The sequence below is a fragment of the Siphateles boraxobius genome, unplaced genomic scaffold, assembly GCF_051911475.1.
Source record: "Siphateles boraxobius isolate OS27281-9 unplaced genomic scaffold, OSU_SipBor_1 13, whole genome shotgun sequence".
NCBI classification, from domain to species: domain Eukaryota; kingdom Metazoa; phylum Chordata; class Actinopteri; order Cypriniformes; family Leuciscidae; genus Siphateles; species Siphateles boraxobius.
The window spans coordinates 10,797,889-10,818,278 of NW_027508733.1; the positions used below are offsets into that span (position 1 = coordinate 10,797,889).

The 20,390-nt window shown below is 34.7% G+C and overlaps 1 protein-coding gene across 2 annotated transcripts; it reads right to left on the reverse strand.

Moving 5' to 3' along the window:
* Nucleotides 1-283: 283 nt before the first annotated feature.
* LOC143735244 (uncharacterized) lies at nt 284-19,595 on the reverse strand. Of its 2 annotated transcripts, none has more exons than XM_077225348.1 (6): nt 19,329-19,595; nt 9,073-9,396; nt 3,856-4,170; nt 3,356-3,481; nt 3,190-3,218; nt 284-2,307 (listed from the first exon to the last, which is right to left on the reverse strand). In XM_077225348.1, exons 1-6 carry the CDS (start codon nt 19,381-19,383, stop codon nt 2,224-2,226), a joined length of 933 nt encoding a protein of 310 aa, XP_077081463.1. In that variant the 5' UTR covers nt 19,384-19,595; the 3' UTR covers nt 284-2,223. The 2 variants fall into 2 exon arrangements, with proteins under 2 accessions (XP_077081463.1, XP_077081464.1); XM_077225349.1 differs by having other exon boundaries at nt 19,338-19,575.
* Between the last annotated feature and the right edge of the window lie 795 nt (nt 19,596-20,390).

Consider the following 20,390-nt stretch of genomic DNA (forward strand, 5'->3'; position numbering starts at 1 on the left):
AGTGTCAAAGCAGATTCACATCTCTATAAAGATAGCGCATATTTACCAATAAAGTTCCTGTCTCCAATAGTAAAAAGTAGTAGTTTTTTGTAAAGAGAGCATTACACACTATCCCCTTTTTATTCATTTCGTGAATACATAAAACAGTGTGCATACTGCACTACTAGAGCATCTAGTGTCACAACTATCATTTACCAAGAATAAAAATAGGTATTAAAAGTGAAGTGTTAAAATCACATTCCAACATAATTATTACTCAAATCATGACTCATTGTTAGCCAAGTTCACATTTATGATCATTTATTTACAAACTCTCGGGATCCAGCAGTTTTTGAGAAAATACAAAATCCCTTTCCTTTTTCCTGAAAGTATTGTTTATGTGGATTCAACCTTAAGGCTTGTGTGGGTTCAACTTTTGTCTTTTTTATACATAACATTTAAACAGCTTACTAACAAACCCTGAAACCGTTAACCAGATGCAGAAAGACAGATGATGCTCAGAAATAAAGTTCAAAAGCAGCGTTTAACAACAAATACATTCACAAACGTAGAGTGATAAACACTGAGTGAAGTGAGGAAGTAAATGATGAACAGCTGTGATGATGATGATCATGTTAGGTTACTTCTCATTTAATACTTATGTACAATTTAAAGTTGTACTTTTTTTACTTTTACTCAATGTTTTTGGCCAGATACTTTTGAGTAAAATTTTCACTGAGTATCTGTACTTTCATTCAGTGACGCCAATTCACTAAAAGTCAAAGTTAAAGTTTGGCAAGTTCGGATGATGTCATCCAATCTAACAATATCACTACGACATCAATTAAATTAAATGGAGAGCGACAGATGGAAGTTAAAACTAAAGTTAAACATAATCAACAGAATCAGCTAACAAAATATATTTAAAAAAATGAAAACAAATATTCTTTAACATTTTAGTCCAAAGAAGACGAAGATATAGTTACAATTAATCTAGTTTATTACATAAAGGAAGACATACCCAAAAGGGTTCAAACTCAATGTAACAGCATACATGGCACAAACATTATGGGACAATGAACTGAAGCGACTTAAATAGACATGGTCCAAGTATAATGAACTCAAATACAAAAAGGTGTGCTAATTGATAAAAAAACTTTTAAAAAAACATAGTAACCAACAAAGAGCAGGAACATGAAACAAATGAAACAGGAAATTAAGGCAAACAAACAAAGTGGAAACACTCATTTGGACATATTGCACACAGCTGCTAATTGGTTTATTTATCCCCTCAAAACACAAATAATGCTTGTGCTTTAACATTTAATTGTGGAGAATAGTGACTCAAGTAAAATAGGGTGCAAACGAGTCATAAAATAAAGCATATTATCAAAGTGTTCTGAAGGCAAATTGGCAAGAAATAACCAGAAACAATTTAAGTGAAAATCTTGACCTTAGCTTTTGTACTCTAGTCAGTGCTTATTAAAAAAAAACAAAAAAACATTAAAAACACACACAAATGCATCATTGCTGTTTCACCTGATTTTGTTAAACATTACAGCAAATCAGCTGGTTCTTCGATTTCACTTTGAAATATCTCTGGACATATAAACAGAAATTTGCAATAATGGCTCAGACTTAAAAATACTTTTCTAAACCGTAAAATACTTTACAGCATTTAAAAATCTGTTTTAATTAATACTTTTAAGTGTTATATTTGTATTTCAACTTTAGTTTTAGGAGTAGAAACTCAATTCAGTGCTGTTGTTTGATTAAAACATTCTTTTCATATTTGCACACATCCTCAGGGAAAAGCACTCACACATTGCAGTTCGCATCAGTGTACGCTTGCCTTGGCAGGATATATTTGTGTAAACATAGCAATTATACGAGGATAAATTAGCATGCTAAGCCAACTAAAATAAGGCAACAAATACAGGCAAGGTCAACTTTGGAGAAGATTATGTCGATCTAAAGGTTTTTGCAACAAAAAAAAACGTATATCTCTGGAACATAAGGTGGCGCTGTATTTCAATTTCTCAGGAACCTTCGGGAAATGCTGTGGATGATCCCTACCATATTTTGTGAAGATATGTCAATAGTTTACAAGATATTGACTGGTATTGGTGCCGACTTCTGGAATCTTTGTATCATGACACTATTACTCTTACATCTTTCAACGTGTCCCATGATATGATAATAAATAATGATCCTCCAAGTCTCGCTGGCAGCCACATTCTCATTTCAATTACAGGACGTCCCATTACCAACAGTCACTGATGGTTTGTCAGTATGATTAATGAATGAGGAAGTTTCACCGTTCCCAACCTGTAATAAAACACAGATTCATAGAAATTAAAAAGAATAATGTCACAAAAACACAAAAAATACAGTAGAGCTGAAAGTTTTTTCCTCATATTTGAGGAATGTACAAAGGCTTTTCCCCCAGGAAATATTAAAATGTCTTAAATGTGTGATTTTTCACAAAAACATCACAACTGCAACACAATGTCATCTGCTGTACTACAACAATACACTTATTAATTGCATGATGTCTGATGCTACAGTATTAATAATATTATGGGTACTCTTACTTGCTCTTTTAATAAAATTGTACTTTTTATTTTAATATAATTTAGTTTATGTGGGAGTCATTGGCACTGGCTCAACTGTGAAGATCTGCATCCATGAAGAAACAAACTATCTTCAGTAAAACTTTTCTTTTATTTATTATAATTCTGACTCGTCTTAAATCGACAGGACTTCTAACTCCTGGTTTTAATAAATCATATCTGGTCCTTTGTAAATTTGTAAATCCCCTAACACAAAATCAAATCAAGAGAGGTCGCTATTTCCAGCCGATCCCTTTATTAATTACAGTGTTGGATGTGAACGCTAATGTGAAAGTTTTCTAAAATTAGCAACATAAATGAAAAATTGACAATAAAATCATATTTTCCAGTCATGATGGTAATTATATTTTTTACCAAGTTCAAGGTGCCACTCATACGTTTGGTTTGTTTAGAAACTAAATCTGTAATAAAAGATTTTATGTAAATTGCCATTACGCCACTGCACTGCTCACAAATGAGAAGAATATTTAAAATCAAATTCCATTAATTATACATTGATTTCCCTTAATAAAAAATAAATTGAGTAATGTATATGTACTTCCAAGTAATTAATTTACTTGGAATTTCTGTCTCTCACCTTATGACCATTGACCTGCGCCCTGGATCCTGTTTGAACAATTAATCACAAATTACTTTGGTTAATTACAATAGAAATACACATTTTTACATATTATAAAGTTGTTGTTTTTATACAATAAACCTCATATTTCAATCTTGTTAAATCAGCTGTTTGTAATACTCACTTTTCCTTCTTCCTTGACGCTTGCGATAGTAAATCACAGCAGCAGCAACAGCAGCAACAAGCAGCAGAACAACAGCAGCACTTATTCCTGCTATAACAGCTGGAGACAGACCTGAACCTGGAACAGCTGAAGTCAGACATCATTATTACTAAAAAAAATTATAATACATCCAGTATTTTCCAATGTCTATTTACAACTTTCCACATTGGGCATCAGTTCCATTATATTGATAAATAGTGTCATCTAGTGATTTTTTTATGACCACAAGCTCAAACAGCATTACAGCACTGTGATCTCAACCGGACACAGCAGTGTTCACTGGAAAATGTCTAATTGTATGCCTTTTTCATGTAAATAACGTTAGACTTGGAGGTGATAGAGACCTAATGTATATTTTATTATTCAAAGCTGCACTTTTTCAAACAAGCCATGATGAAAACAATAAAACGTAAGTAGAAAAGTATGAGGGAAAAAGCATTGAATAACTCAGTTCTACTCACCAATGACAGTTAATGCTGGTAATTTTCTGCTAATACTGCTGCTGTTGCTGATGATCTCCAGATGATAAACTCCAGTATCTGTGTTTCTGGTGTTTGTGATCTTCAGAGATCCAGTCTGATGATCCAGCTCCAGTCTGTCTCTGAATCTCTCTTTACACTGATCATCTGCACAGATCTTACTCTGATCTCCAGTGATTTCAGCTAAACGAGTGTCATTGAAATACCACACCAATGAATCACTTAGGTTTTTTACACCAGGATCTAAAGTGACAGATTCTCCCTCCTTCACTTCATCTCGTTCAGCGGCAGAAACATCTGAAACACAAACCAACAGATGATGGACGATCTTTTGCTGAGAAACTCAAAAAGAAGATAACTGATCTATTGATCCTAATACAACAAAGACATGAAAAATTATGTTTTCTCGACTTTCAATCTAAAATGTAAAATTGTATGTTGATTCACAAAATGTTGTGCTTATAAAACACTTACTGTACAACTAAAACCCAATAATTATGAAATAGATGCATTTAATCTAGAGCCCGACCGATATGGATTTTTGGGGGCCGATGCCGATAAAAAAAAAGCCTGATACCGATATATCGGCCGAAATTATTTATGTGTACAGTAGCAATATTATTTATGTGTATTTTAGTACAGTACCAGTCAAAAGTTTGGACACATTTTCCTATTGGTGTGTACAAACGTTTGATGGGTACTGTATATAGAATACACAGTATTTAAACAGAATAAATATATAAACGTTTTGCAATGATCACTGAAATGTGTTAATCAAACACTTGTGTGACAAAGATATGTAATGGAGGCAGGGGGAATGATAGAATGAGACTGATACATTTGAGCTGTAACCAAACTAGTTTGCATTGCATGCTATATTATATTCTAAATACTGTTGCATAATCTTCACTAACGACTTTGTCTTTTAATTTAGTCACGTTATATAAAACAACTTGTATCAATAAATATATCAAAAGTGTCAATGACATCATCTTCTATTTTTAGTCTCAATTCCTCTAATCTCTACCAGTGGAGGAAGAACTCAGATCTTTTTACTAAAGTAAAAAATGATCGTGATTTTAATGGTAAAAGACTGTAAAAATGCTACAGTGAAAAACTGTTAATTTGTTAACAGAAAGTTTCCTTACTATATACGGTAAATAACTGTGATATATATAATGGTACATTTAATGTAATTTTACTGTAAAATGGTAAAAGAAAATGTAAAAACGCAACACTGCTTTATGCTCCCATATTTAATAAAAAACAACGTTTCGACCCCACTGGGTCTTCTTCAGGCAAATGGTGGACACATTTGATACAGGGATATAAATAGGTCTCACAATCAACTGACCCACCCCGTGATTTCAATTAATTTGATTAGCTAATAGCCCCACCCCTAATAATACAATTAAGAGAACACTCATATAAGCATACTCAACAAACCCATAACCAACATAACACACAACATTGAAGAAAAATTCAAATGGAAAAAACAATGCAATACAATACAAATAAAGCCAAAATGATTAGGGGACATTAGGCTACCCCACATTTACACCAGATCTGCTGAAATATAGTCAATATATACACAAACCACAGACTATTGTACAGACATGTCTGTTATTGTATATAAAAAAAAATATATAAAAAAAAAAGATTTATTATAAGAATGGTTTAATATCAAACTCTTCATTAAGACCATACGGAGACATTGTATTTAAGAAATAGATCCAAAAAGTTGAAGAATTTTTCTTCAATGTTGTGTGTTATGTTGGTTATGGGTTTGTTGAGTATGCTTATATGAGTGTTCTCTTAATTGTATTATTAGGGGTGGGGCTATTAGCTAATCAAATTAATTGAAATCACGGGGTGGGTCAGTTGATTGTGAGACCTATTTATATCCCTGTATCAAATGTGTCCACCATTTGCCTGAAGAAGACCCAGTGGGGTCGAAACGTTGTTTTTTATTAAATATGGGAGCATAAAGCAGTGTTGCGGACATTACATTTTCTTTTACCATATTAGTTATTTTTGTCCTGCACCTGCCAGAAGGTGGGATGTGCACACAACTTACTCTTTTTATTATTTTACTGTAAAATACCATTAAATTTACAGTTTTTGGAAGTGAAGGGGGATGATCAGAATCCACTGCTGCTTCAATGTATATGTAATGATTGATTATAATTAAGGTATTAATCAATATTTTTCCTTCTAAATATCAAATGAGTTGAATGACTTCTCTGGAGATTTTACTTTATTTATATAAGTTACCATTGTGATTACTGAAATGTTCTTTTCATGTATTCTTTAATGTCTGTATTTGATATCTGAATGCAGTGCTTGTTTATTTAACACAGCTTCCAGAAATGAAATAGGGACTTGTTTTGTGTTTGAGAAAGGTCTTCAATGTGTTAAAACATATAGGGGTCATTGAAGCCAATAGTTTAATGGACCATTTTTTTGTTAAAGCCTTACTTTCCAGTTAGACTAAAGTTTAGCTATCCTTGAGAGAAAGAACGCATTATCTTGATGTCTTGAGAGGACTCTCCTGTTTATAGTGAGAGCCTGGCCAAATCCAACCTTGGAAAAGCTGAGTGTCGGTGTGTGTGTTAGTCTTCTTGGTTACAGGTTAAGGAACCACTGGCATTATTGGACATTGACTGAGTTGTTGTTCTGGACATGCTGGCGCCCAGCAACCCAAATCTGCGACCTGGAAGGTCATGACGTGCCTAACTTCAGCTGCATAATCGATGGAGATATGCTTCTGTCTATCTGTATATGTGTGGAAAATTACTGTGTTTATCTATTTCATAGCCAATGAGAATCATTCATCCTGTAAGCAATGACGTAGCTTAGACCTTGGAAATCGTATAACTGCTGTGATCTTTGTAACTGTAAGGGGGGCGGCCTACGAACTCCTGTGCGAGTATTGAAGCGGACTTCTGCTGATGAAACTGCAAACTATCTTCAGTAAATATTTTCTTTAATTTTTTATAATTCTGACTCTGGGTCTTCATTCTTCATATCTGGTTCTGGGTCTTTAACTGTACACCCCTTACAGAAGTGAAAAAGAACAAGTCATTGTATAATTTACAGTGAAAAAATGTAAATTGACATTCCCACAATTCCCTGCGTGACGCTTCACATTTAATGTATTTTTTTTTAAATAACTGTTTCTTCAGTTATGTACATTAGGGTTTTATGTTACATATGATGTTGTTAAATTAATGGTTATTGCATTTTTTAAATTTCAACATGTTACCATGATGGTGTTTAATGTTTGTGTGAATGATACTGTGCAGCTTCTATATATTCGTATTAACTTTCATGTGGAACAGTTGCTTATGATGAGCTTTGACTGATCATTTGACTCTCATTACTGCTGTGATTGTTGGCTGTCAGTGTATTACAATGGAACAAAACAGATATTAATACTTCAAAAGATCAGTAAATTTACATTATATCAGATAATGAAATACGGTTTATTGCTGTAAAATTATATATGGTTAAAAGTCTGTAAAACCTAAAATGTTGCTACCGTATTTTTAACAGGAAAACTCTGGTAACCACAGCTGCCAGTTTTTCCCCGTAAATTTAACGGATTTTTTTTTACAGTGTATCATAATGAAAACGTTTTTAATTACATAGGCCTAATATACAGACTTTTATACTATTTTAAATAAGTAGCCTAGTAAGCAAAATGTACCTATTAAACGTGAAACTAGGCTAGCCTACTCTTAATGCAAAATGGCCCTATATAAAGTGTTATAATTATATAAATTATTGGAATATTGCTTGGATGTTGTAGCGTAGCGTTATAGGCAGAATGAGCTTTAACACTGTGTCTACACACCGGACGCGGCCGTTATTGCTCGCGTCGCAACAGCTGTTTACACGAGACGCGGAAAAGCACCCGTTACAGAGCAGAATGGGCCATCCGTTTACTGTCGGAGATGTCGCTCGCGCCACGCATTTTAATCAATGTTAATAAATCAATTGCCTGGATTTAATAAATAAGAAGTAGCCTAAATATAGCAGACAATATAATCAGGACTTCTCAGCTGCGCGCTTGCAATAGTCACAAGCTCACACAATAGGCCTACGTGACAGAGGCTGGCAGCAGAGAAATCAATTCAGTGAATTACACAGCGCAAATCAAAAGTAATAGTCTACTACCCACTGGATGAAGAAGGGTTGGCTCTCAACAGAACATATAATATTCATTTTATTTTATTTTTCGTGTTCGCATTTATGAGGAAAAAACGGACGTGACAAGCTCCGAAAGCGGCACTAAAGTGCTTTAAAACTTTCACATAGACCTCGAACAGAAAGCACAAAGCCTTTCATTAAAGTCAATTTCGTTTTGTATTAATTATATCTTAATTTTAATCAATGTTTCATCAACCAAATGCCTGGATTTAATAAATAAGAAGTAAATATAACAGACAATAGATAATCTCGAAACAGAGGCGCCGGCGAGTGAATTGCAACTCGTCTCATAAATGAACCGAAACTCAGCGTATAGACCTGAGAAATATATCTATTGAAATGTCTACTTTTAAACAGAACAAATCAAAACGAAATACAAACTGCTCTCTGCTTATGTAGGCCTAATCCTTCTGAAATGTATTTCTCTCTGGCGCGTTCAAAGATCGCGAGTCCGCATCCCCCGCAACTTCATCTTTGCAGCCCACAATGACTGAAAACACTTGTTATTAATAAACAATTAAAATGTCTCCTTGCTATATTTGATGTATTCATATCATTGCTTATGCCAGTTCATTGTGACAGCTTTTAGGTGCTTTATTGGCAGCGCCACCCTTACATGAATCACCGCACGCCGCATTTTTTTTTTTATATTCATTTATCGGCCATTATAAATGCTGATACCAATAGTTATGAAAATGCCTAATATCGGCCGATATATCGGTCGGGCTCTAATTTAAACAGATCATAAGAAAAGATGATCAGGGATTAAATTATGAGAATATGTCTTCTTCGCCAGAATAAAACTAACTGATAAAATTAATGGATCACCAACTGAAATATATAAGTTTTAAATCATTCTGTTCTGTTTAACGATGCAGGTAAAGAGAAAAAGAAACTCTAAATGTTACCGTTATAATACACAATAATGCGATTTAAACATAGCCTACTTTATATAACCTGCTTTTAAAAAATCAATAAATGACTCACCACAAACAGAAACGCTGAACGTCATTTCAACGAGTTTTCCACTGTTGATGATCTCTAGATGATATTCTCCAGAGTCTGTGTTTCTGGTATTTGTGATGGTCAGAGATCCAGTCTGATGATCCAGCTTCAGTCTGTCACTGAATCTATCTTTACACTGAACATCTGTACAGATCTTACTCTGATCTCCAGTGATTTCAGCTAACCGAGTGTCATTAAAATACCATTTAATCTTTTCTTGTATGTTTTTGTCTACATTAGCATATAGAGTGACTGAATCTCCCTCCATCACAGACACTGACACTCGACCTGAAACACTGAAAACACCTGGAGAAGAAATTAAGAGTTAATTATAATTCAATCTGGGATAATGGGACAAAAATACACAGCAACTATGCACTGTGAACATGTTTGTGTGTGCTTTAGAGACTCTAAAAGTCTCCCCCCTAAATGAACAAATCGGAGGCAGGAGACTATTTCACAGGGAGTTTCAGGCTTGTAGATTGTTTGCTTTGTTACAAATGTTTAACTTTCTTCCTGGTTTGGTTCGCTTTCACAAGGCAACATTTTTAAGCGTACTACCTTATAGCTAGCCTAGAAATCTAGACACACCCTAGCGGCAGTAAATTTTATTTTGCAGCCAATGTCGGCTAGCAACTCTAGTCAGGCCAATCACATTGTGTATAGAGTTGGTGGGCAGGCTTAACATAATGACGGCAGAGTTGCGACGGTTCCGCGTGAATTCCACTTCAATTTGAAAACAAAGAAGATGACCGCTCCAGCTGGCGAACAGCGGTCTTTCGAAACTGCTTTGGCCGCGACTCTGGAAGACGACTCTGGAGTTAAGCTTTTCTTTGAGAAAAGCATGGACGTCCGTCGCTCTGACTACGTCACCTTCTTCGTTGCTCTGGTTGGTTGTAGCGCTATCCTAATGCATGCAGAGGGAATTTGAAAGACAACCGTTTATCCCGCCCCTCGGATTGAGCCCTGCCAATGGTGTGTTCCCAGACCCAACATCTTGATGTGTGTCTGGCTTGTCAGGCTACCTCATAGCATCATCCAAGTTGGATTGCAATAAATAATGTCCACTCCTTTTTATTCAACACATTTCCCAATATGAAGTATAATATAGCGTGGTTCGTTGGTCTGTTGGGTCAGATTTCTTTCTCACCACAACCCAAACGCTCCATAGTTCGTTTTCGTTCAAGCAATCTCAGACTTTGCTGTGGATCCGAGTGCGACTGATGAGTTCATATATGTCGATATCCATCGAAAGAAGGAAGAAAACGTGAAACAAATGCTCCAAATCAACTAGGTGTAAAAAAACTTCTAAGAAATCGATACAACACCAGACCCTTTCATGTCAAAACTAGTAGTACCAATATAGTACTTGTATTTTAATTTACATACACAGCAGTTGAATGTTTTTTTCTTCCCAAAGCAATATATGGAATTAAGTATTAACTGTGTAAGGCTAATCTGGGGCATTTGTTATGGAACCTGCTGCGTTTTCGTCCTTAGTTTGGTTTGTTTAGGCATGTATAAATTTTAAACATGGAAATTGCGCTCGGACGTATGTTGAAGATTTTATTATTTAGAAAACAAGTAATTTTGCTATATATTTGGACACAATTATTTCTTCTGTCTGTGACTTTGGATTTCCTCTGTGTATGTGAAAGACCTTGAATGGAATGTTGTTTGCTGCAGAAAATTCTATTCTGAGAAGTCACATGGTAAAAGACCTTTACCCAAAACTATCTATAGGGTGTGTTACCTTCTTTGGAAGAAGAAGTATGTATATAACTCTGAACCAAAAGATACTCGGGAGCGCGCACTGGAAGGCCAGAGGGCCAGAGAGCGTTAGAGCGCCGTTCTATGGAACGGGACGGCGTTCGAAAATAAAGTCTAATTATTTCTGGCATCAAAGATCTCTGCGAAGTTATTTTTCAGAAAGATTGAAAACCACAACATTTGGCGCCCGAACAGGGACATCCGTAGGGGCTGGTGACGAACCGTGGTGGGCTTTGCTGGACGAGCGACACAAACAAAAAGTGGCCACAAGGTAAGCAATTTTTGCTTATAGTTTGTGTGGTTCGCCCGGATATTTGCCCTTTACGGTGAGACACTTAAAAAAAAGCTTCTCCAAAATTAAAGAACTACATATTTTAAACAGAGGTCTCTGATTTCGAAATAATTGCATGCAGTGTGATGTCCAATAAGAAGGCCTTGGGGATATAAGATAAATTGTAAAAACGGAACTCTCGTTTGCCAGTGTTTATATAATCTGATGCAGGTTGTATGAATATTGGTATCAATTTGGCGCTAAAGGTTTTATTATACGTACGTAAAAGATTAAGTATACTGGTAAAGGTTATCAGGTTTTTGTACATTTGAATTAATGATAAGGGCTATCATTAGGTATACTGGTAAAGGTTATCAGGTTTTTGTACATTTGAATTAATGATAAGGGCTATCATTAGGTATACTGGTAAAGGTTATCAGGTTTTTGTACATTTGAATTAATGATAAGGGCTATCATTAAGAATACTGGTAAAGGTTACCATAGCTCTGTGTTACTTATTAAGAGGGCCTTGAGGATAATAAGTTAATTGCATGTGCACAGATTAAGTTTGGATTATTGTTACCGCCTTGTTATAGGTTAACAAGGGACTGGGTAAGTTTTATGTGGATTTCGCCAAGAGGGCCTGGAAGGATGGCGAATATTGCACAGATAAGTTTAGCTTTTGGTTACCGCCTTGTTATAGGTTAACAAGGGACTGTACGGAAAAGCTATGTAGTATATGACTCTGTTGTGTCGGAGGAAGTGAATCGCAGAGGTCTGTGATAGTTTAAAGTTATTCAGTGAAGTATTGTTTGTAAAAACAGTGAGAAACACTGTGAGTAGAATATAGCTCTGTGTGTGTATGTAGGATCCTGTCCTGTGTGTCTGCTTGACTGTGACTGTGGTTAAAAATAGGGGACAAGGAATGTGTGAATGTGCTTGAGAGACAAGTACTGTATAAATGAGTATTAAAAGTAAAGGAAATAGTAAAAGAAAACAATTGTTTCAAGATATTAATCTTACAGATTATTGTAGCATGAAATAAGTAAAAGTATAAAATATATATTTATTTAATAAATGGACTGATATAATGATATATATGAATAGATAATGATAAATAAGAATGCACGTGCTTAATATATTATATCTTATATCTGAAGACGTCTAAAATTTGTATCTCATTATCCCTGAAGACAAAGTGAGAAAAATTATTCCATTGTAGATAATTAAGGTTGTGCTAAGAAAAAATAACTTGTGCAGTGTGCTAAAAGTGAACAAGATTGAGTGACAAAGTTTCAACAGTCATAAATAATTTACAGCAATCTTAGAATTGTAGTAAATGTGAATTGTTGGAAATGGGTGAGGAAAAGTTTATTCACCATGTTAGATTATTTTGAGCACAGCATGCAAATATAGGAGAAAGATTGAAGGCTGATTTTATGATAGGGAAATTATTTAATTGTATTATACTCAGAAAATCAAAAGTTAGATTATTGCTCATATTGCAATGAAGAAATAGCTTGCTTTTTCCTGCAACGAAGAACTGCTTTACTAAAAACAGAATGGGAGAACTGCTGTTGTCAACCAGTGATTATTATATAGTATAAAAGAACTAGAAAAAGATGGTTAAAATTGGAATTTAGATAAAGAGCTAATATCTCAGGAACAAATATTTATAAAGACTAATTTGATCTATGCAGCTCTCTGAGTGTTCAAGTTTCAGATGGCTTCAGTGTCGAATGGAAGAGGTGAAAGGTCAAAGACGACTGCAGAGAGAAGAAGAAGAGAGGGTGAGGGGCTTTCAGCTCCCCTTCTGAAGATGACCACTTTCTGGCATGGAGAAAGACTGATTTAATGCTGGAAAAGGTGAAACTTTCACTATTTCACTGGAGACTTTTTCCTGAGGACAAGAGGAAAATCCTGAGATGCAAAGCTGTGGCAAAATCTATCAAAGCCCAAACTGAGAAGGGGCAGAGAAACAACAGAGCCTATATTCCTGTTTACACCAAGCCTTGAGTGACAGCTAGGCTGACGACACATGCAGAGCGACAGCCAAGAAGCTTTAACAGACTGATAATCTAAAAACAGAAGAACTGACTGAAACCCTTCCCTTACGGGCAACACAGGTCTGGCAACTTCAATGATCACTCTAGAGACTGCTTCAAATTTAGTTATTTTATTAACTTTATTCATTCTGATTATTCACTGGTCTCATAAGCAATTCTTTATATTCTCTGCTAAACTAACACTCTTTGCTTTTCCGGTAGGTTCAAGTCCAGCCATATAAAAAAGAAAGAGAATACACTGAAAGAGAGAAGTGGGTGCTCAACTCACCAAATAGTTCAATCTGAGGTTGGATTTGGTATAGTGAGGGCTATTATATTAAACAATTATAGGGCTAAAAGCATGAGAAAAATTTATCTGTAGAAAAGTAAAAGATAGACACAAAATGTCAAAGAATTATTATTATTGTTTGTAAAACAATGATACTGGTCACTCCATTTTGTTTTGGTAAGTTTTTAGAGATATAGATTGGAGAAAAAATTACTCCAAAGGTCCAAAATTATGAAATCGCAAAAAATGCTGTCAAAACTGGGATAATGAGATGGAAATGTTGTTGGCCATGGATCCAAGATTATGCAGAGATCTCCAATTTCTTAAAGCAGCTCATGAGCAAAAAACAAAAAAGAATAGGAAAAATCAGAAAAACAAATGACAAAATGCATTTGAAAAATTACAATTGGCAGGCTTATTATTCTAAAATAATTAGTCTATTAGAATTTGTAAAAAGAAAAAAAGGATTATAACAATGGTGTTAAACTAAACCTTATGATCATTGACACTTCTCAGTAGTGTTTCACATAGCTGTGTTGACCTGATCAACCCTTGGCTAAAATTATAGGATGCCACATTTAGAGCACAACCTGCAAGAATGTATGCTGGCCAGCGTGTGTGTGAGAGACACTGAGTGTGAATGAGTGAGAGATGATGTTTGAAGAGACACTAAGGCAAATCAATTATTTTGCCAATACAGCTGTATTTAAAATTTAACATGTGGGCCCACAGGGCAAATTCTGCCCAATAAAATAATGACCATGGATGGATTTGGTTAAATTTCCTGGTCAGGAACTGAAGTAACAATATAAAAAAACAAAGAATGAAAAGAGAAAAATAAAAATAGAAAAAAAACAGTGCCACATATGCGCAGCGCTTAACATGTCTGCCTTTCTTTTCAGCATATCGTGATGGAGCTGATCTTTGTCAAAATTATGAAATATTGTCTTGTAACTTTTGTATTGTGACAAAGTGGGTTGAGTATTGTCCAAGATGCCTAATAAATAGTGGGTTGATAGTGGAACTCAAGACAAAGAGATAACTGAGTTGAATTGACTAATTATAAGAGTACATTGAAATTTATTGTGAGAAAAATGCAAAAAGTTGCAAATAATGATCAAAAGTCAAATTTATGAAAAACAAATGAGAATATATGGATTAAATTCCTGCTGTTAATGAAGGCAGAAAGGACACCACTCAGCCCACATGACCTTTCTACAGGTAACATCGAGAAGGACAATGGGACAGATGAGCAGATGATTGAAATCACATGTTGTTTTCACTAACAAAAATAATTAAGCTTTAATTTACAGATAGCAGCAGCTCGATTCCAGGAAGGATTCTGGGACGAGTCTAACAAAAAGAACCAGTAACTGTGCTTTGTAATTTCAGAAGAAGTGATCAACAGTGTGACATTTGAGTCCATGCCTCTCAACTTAAAATAAACCAACTAACTTCAGCAACCCCCCACAACTGAAGTGAGGGATCAAGGACATGCTGACAATGAGAGAAAATAGTCCATTGCAACGAACGACTCACTGGAGACACCCTTGTGAAAGATGTAATGATTGATGACAAGGTTAACAGAATGATCAAATCATGAATGGAAGAAAAGACAAACTTGACCAGAAACACAGTAATGAGAGGAACTGTGCAAAAGAGAGAATCAACAGAGATGAGTACAAGCTCAAACAATAGTCAACATCAACCAACTTTCCTATGATTGGATGTTCAGCCCTTGAATAGATTCAGTAGCAACTTAATAATAACCCCATCAAAACAAAAAATTATTGAGGAGAAAAATATATTACGCAACATAGAAAACAATGATAATGACTAATTAAGAAAAGAAACTAAAATAATGTTAACAATTAATATAGCATAATGGGAATTAAGACAATTCATGAAGGAAAAAATTAGAACTAAAATTAACTTTAAAATAAATTTTAAGGGGTACTCAGATGTAACTTGTCAATACAAGGGTATACTTAATTAATTTAAGGCTACAGTTGAAATTAAAGCAAGTATTAACAAATATTAAATTTTAATTTTAATTGATAAGAATACATTTTGATTCAATATGCAATCGATTAGCTAAAATTATATCAAGTAGTGCTTGATAGAAAGTATAGAAAGTTTATAGACTTAGAGGAAGTTATTGAAATCCAATAACTAACAGGCCCTTGTGAACAATCTAAATGGCACCAGAGGGGGGTCAAGAATAGATATTTGCCATTTCACATGAAGGACAGATTGTCGAACCAATGAATACTTTTGAATATTCTCAGTCCAGATGCGCAATGGTTTTAAACCAGTGCGCAAAGGGGGGAGTAAGGAAAGGAATTAAAAATTAAAATGAATATAAAATTATAGGCATTTTAAATTAAAAGGCATTTTTGCAAAGTTTTGTGAAATTTGTGCAAAAACAAAGTTAAGAAAAGAACAGCGACAAAAATAGGCCATATGTCAGTATACCAGAAGAACTATTAAAACACTTGGTAATGGATTATGTGGACATGATATAGATGGGTAAAAGCAAAGAAATCAGCAGAGGAGGGCAGGAACAGAAATTAAATCTCTGACAGAGAAGTAATCCTTAGATTGGAAGTCTATCAGAAATAAGATCCGATTATATGTCAACTAAACAGAAGTATTGAAGATTAAAAATAAATTGCATACGAATACAAGGAAGTTTTAATAATAATTAAGTTATAATGCTAATGGTTTAAAAGGATGATAGACAAACTTTTAGATTGTTAGATATAAAGAAAAAGAAATGTACATATAAGAAATATGTAAGAGTGCAAAAAGTTGTTCTCTAGAGTTATTTTTCTAATTGTCTAATGAGTTTATTGAATGACTTTTATGAGATAAATGTAACATTGCTCTGAAGCTTTCTTAGTTAGAGTGATTACATGAGACATAATTAGTTTATTCATGATAGTTTATTTAGAAATTAGTAGAAATGAAAAAAAATGTATTCAGTTTAGTCTTGAACTGAGGAGCTACAATGAGAATAGGAAGCAACATGCGAGATTAAAAAGGTCAAAATGGAATTTATTGTTTAAATTTGTTAATAAAATAGACAGTAAGCGAAATGTATTGCAATTTATTAGATAGGTGTAAAGTGTTCTGTTCACTAAAATTGACTGACTAAAAGATGGATTCTTCGAATCTAAGAAATGATATTCTCTCATAAGAAGTGATAAAAATGAGAGAGTTATGTTTACCCAGCCATATTTTGAATTAATAGTCATATGGATCAAGTAGAACAAAAATGCATAATAAATTAATTAAACTACTATAATAAGCAGAAGATTTATTATAATGCTTTGTCTGCATTAGGAGAAAAACTATTATATGAAAAAAGTAGAATGACTTATGTTTGGTGATCAGTGTTGCACTTTTACTGAATAATATTGCGCAGGGAGGAAAATTTAGCGATTACGATTGAGTCAAGAAAAACTTAAGAGCAGAAGTTAAGGAAAACTTAATGAAAAGTTTTGAAAATTAAGGTTTGCTCAATTAGGGATATTGAAAGTGGGTTATTATTCTGTTGTGTACTTTGTATATTAAGATCACTAGTTGGAAAACCACGGTTAAACGAATGAAAATGCGGAAAAAAGATAATGAAAACTAATTTGAGAGGGCAACCAAATTGATATTTACAAACCCTGGATGTTGATTCCATTAAATGAGGAATTGAGGATGAAGAAGATGATTGATGAGCCAGACCCTAGAGGATATCTACACCGCAAGAAAACTTTCAATAGTATAAGAGACGTTTTATGTTTGACATACTCTACATAACTGTGTCAATAACATGCAATGCTGAACCAAATGTATACACACACTTATAACACTGTCTTATTCTTTGGTTTAATTTTGATTAGGGAGAATTCGAGTTTTTTACTTTTTCCATTAAACAAAAAAGAAAGAACAACTAAAAGAAATAAAATGTATGGAAGAAGATGTTTGGCTCGAGTGCTCCGCCAGAGTGTGGTGGCTTAATCCAGTAATTGGAAAGGAGAATGGGTGACTCAGTTGGGTCACTAGGTAGCATAACTGAGGGAGCTGGATTTTGAAATTACACTCTGGAAAAAGCTAGTGAAAGTGAGGCTTAGATAAGCCTCAGAGGAGGGAATGTTGAAGATTTTATTATTTAGAAAACAAGTAATTTTGCTATATATTTGGACACAATTATTTCTTCTGTCTGTGACTTTGGATTTCCTCTGTGTATGTGAAAGACCTTGAATGGAATGTTGTTTGCTGCAGAAAATTCTATTCTGAGAAGTCACATGGTAAAAGACCTTTACCCAAAACTATCTATAGGGTGTGTTACCTTCTTTGGAAGAAGAAGTATGTATATAACTCTGAACCAAAAGATACTCGGGAGCGCGCACTGGAAGGCCAGAGGGCCAGAGAGCGTTAGAGCGCCGTTCTATGGAACGGGACGGCGTTCGAAAATAAAGTCTAATTATTTCTGGCATCAAAGATCTCTGCGAAGTTATTTTTCAGAAAGATTGAAAACCACAACACGTACAACAAAACAATCGGCCCGAGATCGCATAAACGAGGAGTGTTCACGAGAACGCAATCCAACCCAACGGAGCAAGCTTCATCATAATTCATAATGCGAAATTATTAATTATCATTTACTATAATTTATTAATAATTATTATTATTATAAGTTAATATAATAATTATCTATTCTAATGGGTCCATTCTTTTACATGATCCATGTTTTAGGGAGGTTTATCTTGATTAAAGTGGTCAAAGAACCATGATCCCGACTGGTGGCGTACTGCCACTCCACTGGCCGCTCAGTTCAACCAGCCGCTATTGAGCTCTGAATATACCACTCTTGCTGCAACTAAATACATTATTTTATTATTATGAATAAATTCTTATGAATCTATTCTTTTACATGGTAATGGTGACGTGACAGTGGATTGTGCTGCCAGGCAGAAACTGATTGAACCCCTGCAGACATAGTATAATCTCATTAACCGTCATACTTTTCACTTTGAGTTTCATTGTAAACATTAGAAATGCTTTGGCAAAACACTGTAATGCCTGTCATGTCACTAAAAAACAGTATAAATTAGGCTATCTATTACCCATTATCTGCTCAAAAATACTAATATTGACTCGATTTCGTGTATCTGAACTGTGTCAGCAAATTAAGCTACCTTTTCACGTCATTAATATTAAGTAAAGAGCTAGAATAATCCATTTAATTTCATTTCATTTACAAATCGGCGATCTGCTGGTTTACCCAAGTCATAACCTCCTGTTCCTATACGGAAGTAACCGTGTCTCTTTTTCAAAACAAGTTGCACTTTTAAAGATTTTTATACGAGCGGCCACTGTGAACATTAATTTACAGCTGACTCATGGCAAAATAAAACTTTGCATTAAGTTGAATAGGAAATTAAAGAAAAAACTCTTGTACCCGCTGGCTGTTTGTCTCTGTCTGCACTGTGGACGCAGTCCATAAGGAATGGGCTATGATCTCCGTAATTTGCACATAATGTCTTAGCACATTAAGTCTCAGCTCGATTTAAGACAACAGTAATTGACTAAAACTGCGTTATAGGCCGCAGTCTGAATTAATGAATATTTATTCAAAAGCGATTTTTGTCTAACAAGTGTTGTGCTAATGGCCATAGCCATAGGCTAAGCTGCTGCCCTCCCTTTCTGTCCCTTCCACCCTCAGAAACGTGTCTAAAACTATAAAACATGTTCACTCCTCACATAAAACAGCATCAGTTAAGAAACAGCAAATGGACTTCTGTCAAGTGTAACACAAAAACTGACAGAACGGAAATGAGATCGTGACAAATAGGCTAACTTAACTTACATGTCTTACCAAGCAGGCCAATGAAGTATAACAGCCACGTGACAAGATAATACATTTTCACCAGGAGCTAAATGCAACCCAATTCTTCTTTTTATTAATTGACCGACGGACTGTAAAAAAAGACGGACGACCCCACTTCGCTCTCTTCCATAGGTGACAAGTGAAGCCGCAAGTGTGCCGATATGGCGCTGACATCTTGGGAGTGGACTACTTGAGTCTGCGCAGTTGCGATTTCGGGACCTCTTCTTCTTCTTCTTCTTCTTCTTCTTCTTCTTTTAGAGTACACTTCTTTCTGGCAAACACAATGAAATGGTGCATGACTGCCACCCACTGGTATGGAGTGTGGAACTGAATGACTTTAACTTACTTTTATTACAAATAAAAAAAATTTTTTTTTAAAAACACTTTCCTCTCAATCATATTAATTATTCTAAAATAATGAACACCAATTCCATAACACTTTTCTTTAGAATTTTTCCTAAGATTTTCTACTAAATCAAACCATACTCTTTCCTTTTTCAAATTTTGGATCCTTTCCCTCCTTTTTCCCTCATATTCTTTACAGTGTATCATGACGTGTTCTATTGTCTCTTGTTGTTCACAGTATTCACATCTGCCGGTGTTATGTTTACCTATTTTAAATAAAGTGCTGTTTAGTCCTGTATGTCCAAATCTAAGTCTAGATATAATTGTCTCATCTCTCCTTTTCCTTCCATCTCATTTCCCCACTTTCCTCTGAATTTTGTAAAACCATCATCCTTTTCTCTCTTCTTCCCATTGCTTTTGCCACCTTTTCTTCAAACTCTTTTTAATAATGCTCTTCATTTCCATCTTACTGATGTTAACTTCTACATCGATGTCTTCTCTTTTTGTGGCCTCCTTTGCAGCCTTATCTGCCTTTTCATTTCCTTTAATCCCAATATGTGCTGGTACCCACACAAATATAACTGTAATACCCATCATTTGAATTCTATATAATGCTTGATGAATTTCTATCAATATTTCGGCTCTACTATCTGAATGACTGCTCTGTAAACTGACTAATGATGATGCAGAATCGGA

Bases quoted from the DNA above. Each gene is read 5' to 3' on its own strand.
- LOC143735244 (XM_077225348.1), bottom strand. From the start codon at position 19,383: ATGTATTATCTTGTCACGTGGCTGTTATACTTCATTGGCCTGCTTGGT. The intron at 3,482-3,855 runs GTGAGTAGAACT...GTCTGACTTCAG, and splicing joins ACCAGCATTAACTGTCATTG to CTGTTCCAGGTTCAGGTCTG. The intron at 2,308-3,189 runs GTGAGAGACAGA...GTTTTATTACAG, and splicing joins CGCAGGTCAATGGTCATAAG to GTTGGGAACGGTGAAACTTC.